The sequence below is a fragment of the Lutra lutra genome, chromosome 16 (assembly GCF_902655055.1).
Source record: "Lutra lutra chromosome 16, mLutLut1.2, whole genome shotgun sequence".
Classification (NCBI taxonomy): Eukaryota; Metazoa; Chordata; class Mammalia; order Carnivora; family Mustelidae; genus Lutra; species Lutra lutra.
The window spans coordinates 41,665,116-41,668,615 of NC_062293.1; the positions used below are offsets into that span (position 1 = coordinate 41,665,116).

The 3,500-nt window shown below is 38.7% G+C and overlaps 1 protein-coding gene across 1 annotated transcript; it reads left to right on the top strand.

Annotated features, from left to right (window-relative positions):
* The first annotated feature begins 1,976 nt into the window (after positions 1 to 1,976).
* LOC125086690 (developmental pluripotency-associated protein 3-like) lies at positions 1,977 to 2,466 on the top strand. Its single transcript, XM_047706027.1, is given in 2 exon segments — positions 1,977 to 2,167; positions 2,169 to 2,466. Coding segments are annotated over 2 exon segments (489 nt in total).
* The last annotated feature ends 1,034 nt before the right edge of the window (positions 2,467 to 3,500 follow it).

The window sequence follows — 3,500 nt, forward strand, 5'->3', positions numbered from 1 at the left end:
CCTGCCCCCTGCTTTCTCTTTCTCTGTCAAATGAATGGGTGAGATCTTCAAAACAAAACAAAACAAAACAAAACAAAACAAGAAACAAAAAGACTACTGAACACTGCCTAAAGCTCTGACTTCCAGAATTGTGAGTAGTAAAACAGTTGTATTCATTCTCTAAGTTTTAGGGTGGTTTATTACATAATCATACACAATTGATGATACTGTTACAATAAATAATGAAAAAATAAGGATAAAGGTATATCACAGTAACAACAGAAATTATCACAAATCTTGGAATTAATCTAAAAATGCACAAAATCTTTATGAGGAAAATTTTAAACTATTTGAAGGATGTAGAGAAAGGAAGAAAGAAAGAAAGAAAAGGAAGGAAGGAAGGAAGGAAGGAAGAAGAAGAAGAAACTGTCAAATTGGGGCACCTGGGTGGCTTGGTCGGTTAAGCATCTGCCTTTGGCTCAGGTCATGATCCCAGGGTCCTGGGATCAAGCCCCACATCGGGCTTCCTGCTCAGGGGGGGCCTGCTTCTCCCTCTCTTCCCCACTTGGGCTCTCTCTTGCCCTCTCTCTCTCTCAAATAAATAAAATCTTAAAAAAACACACACACACAACTGTCAAATTGTTTTCCAAAGTGGATTTACCATTTGACCTTCCCACCAATGTATGAAAGTTTCAGTTGCTCCACCACCTCACCAAGACTTAGTATGATTAATCTTTTCATTTTAGCCATTCTAACAGATGTGTAATGATACAAAATTGTGGTTCTAATTTTTATTTCCCTAATGACTAATGACATTGAGCGTCTCTATGTGCTTATTGGCTATCCACATATCTTCTTCAGTGAAGTATCTTCAAATATTTAGCCCATTTAAAAAAAATATCTGTTGTTTCTTTTCTCATTACTGAGTTTTGGGAGTTCTGGATATATTCTAGATTCAAGTCATTAATGAAATATCTGATTTGCAACTATTTTCTCCCAGTCTCTGGCTTATCTTTTTAATTCCTTAACAAGGTCTTTCAAAGGGCAGAAGTTCTTAATTTTGCAAAAGTTCAATTTATCAATTTTTATTTTTATGAAGAATGTTTTGATATTGCTAAGAAATCTTTGCCTAATGCAAGGCCATAAGTAGTTTCTCCTGTGTTTTCTTCTAGAAATTTTAGTGTTTTAGGTTTTACATTTAGGTCTGTGATACATTTGAGTAAAATTTTGTACATGCTGTGAGATATGGACCAAAATTCATTTTTTGTGTGTATGGATATCTAATTGTTCTAGCGCCATTTGTTGGAAAGATCATTTTTCCCCCCACTGAGTTGTCTCTGCACTTTTATTTTTAAAAAAATCAGTTGTCCATAAATGTGGAGGCCTGTTTCCAGACTCCATTCTATTCCATTGATTTATTTGTCTCATAACAGTGTTCTCAGTTTCTACCTTACGATTTTAGAAAAAGAAAAGCAAATTAAATCCAAAGTAATAAGAAGAAAGAAAATAATAAAGATTAGAATGAAAATCAATCAACAACAACAAAAAAAAAAAAAGAAAGAAAGAAAGAAAGGAAGAAAACCAATAGAAAAAAAATCAATGAAACCAAAATCTGGTTCCTTGAGAAGAACCAGCCACACTGATCAGCAAAAAAGACATCAATATTAGCAGTATTAGGGGTGAGAGCTGACATCCCCACAGATTCTACAGATACAAAAGGGATAGTAAGGGAATTCTCTCAACAACTTTATCCAATAAATTTGACAACTTAGATGATAGGGACAAATTTCTTGAAAGACACAAACTGCCTAAGTTCTCTTATGAAGCAATAGATAACCTGAATGGCTCTACGTCTATTAAAGAAATAGAACCTGACGTTAAAAATGGTCCCACAGAGGTTCTTGCCAGGCCACTTCGTAGCAAGTTGGGTCCTGAGCATCATCTCCCACCAGACTCCGAAGAACTAAGAGGAGCCTCTGTCTGTGACTAGGCTTCCGATGGATTCGCCAGAGCAGCTTTACCCAACCTGGGATCATCTCGGACACCCATTGTCCGAGGATTCCCAGGAAGGCTCAGGTGCCTCTCAAATGATCTCCGAAGTATTAACCAAGAACCTTGGTATATTGACCCTGGACTCTAGTATCATCCTCCCTTCCCCTATGCCAGAATATCGATCCCAGCAGCAGGGCAGAGAGGAAACCACAGGGGCTGGAGGAGCGTATCCTCAGCCGCAGTGGGAGGAGGACTGGAGTAAGGACTTTGTTAATGGCCCCAAAGAAAAGGATGGCAAGGATGAGTCGAACGATTCAGTACCAGCGCTACCTAAACCCGGGGTCCCAGCTTCCAAAAGATCTACAGCAGAAGGAAACAGAGGAGGGTGAAACAAGAGTGGGAAGATTCAGATGTCGCTGTCATTATCGCCTGTATCATAAAGATCTTTCTGAGGAAACCAACATGGAGAATAATTATGACATGGAGCCAACGTAAACAAACTTGTATTCTTGTATGTTTCTTTTTGCTAGTGATTTTAGGATCATTTTGCAGCAGCGTGGAAAGCTGTTCTGTATTAGGGCAAACTGTAATATTTTGATAATCTGCAATATGATAAGGCTTTTCTTTTTTGTATCTTTTCTACGGTGATACCAGTAACTTGTGAGGAATCCTGTAGCTTGCATTTGAATGACGTCTGTATACTTATACCTTTTGATTTGGCCTAAAGAAGCACTAATAGGTTTTTTTTTTTAAGATTTTATTTATTTATTTGACAGAGAGAGATCACAAGTAGGCAAAGAGGCAGGCAGAGCGAGGGGGAAGCAGGTTCCCTGCTGAGCAGAGAGCCCGATGTGGGGCTCCATCCCAGGACCCTGAGATCATGACCTGAGCCGAAGGCAGAGTTTTAACCCACTGAGCCACCCAGGAGCCCCGCACTAATAGGTTTTGAATGTTGCCTGTGTGTTTGAGAGACCTGAAGTCATTAAGTAAAATAAGACCTACTATCAAAATTTGGAAGCCAAGTAACTTGTGCAGAAGGAATACAGGAAAACTTTGGGTGGTTTGGTCAGAGCATAATTAGGGGAGGTGCATATGCTAGATTTTTTGGTTTTCAGACATAGTAATAAAATTTTTTTGTTTTGCTATTTCAATTTTCAGTAGGGAATGTATGTGTGGAGGATCTTACTAAAATTGACTTATTTGAATACCTCTTAAAAAAAATTGTCCCACAGAGAAAACTCGAGTCCCAAGTGGCTTCATTGGTGAATTCTCCCATGCATAAGGAAGCTCTAACGCCAAGTCTTTACAAACTTTTCCAGAAAATCAAAAAGAGGTACTCTCCACCCCCTTTCAGGAAGCCAGCATTACTCTGACACTAAATTCAGACATTTGCAAGGAAAACAACAACAACAAAAACTACAGACCCACGTCCCTTGTGACAAATATCCCTCTTTTTTTTTTTTTTTTGACCTGAGCTTAAGGCAGAGGCTTTAACCCACTGAGTCACCCATGCACCCCAACATAATGAA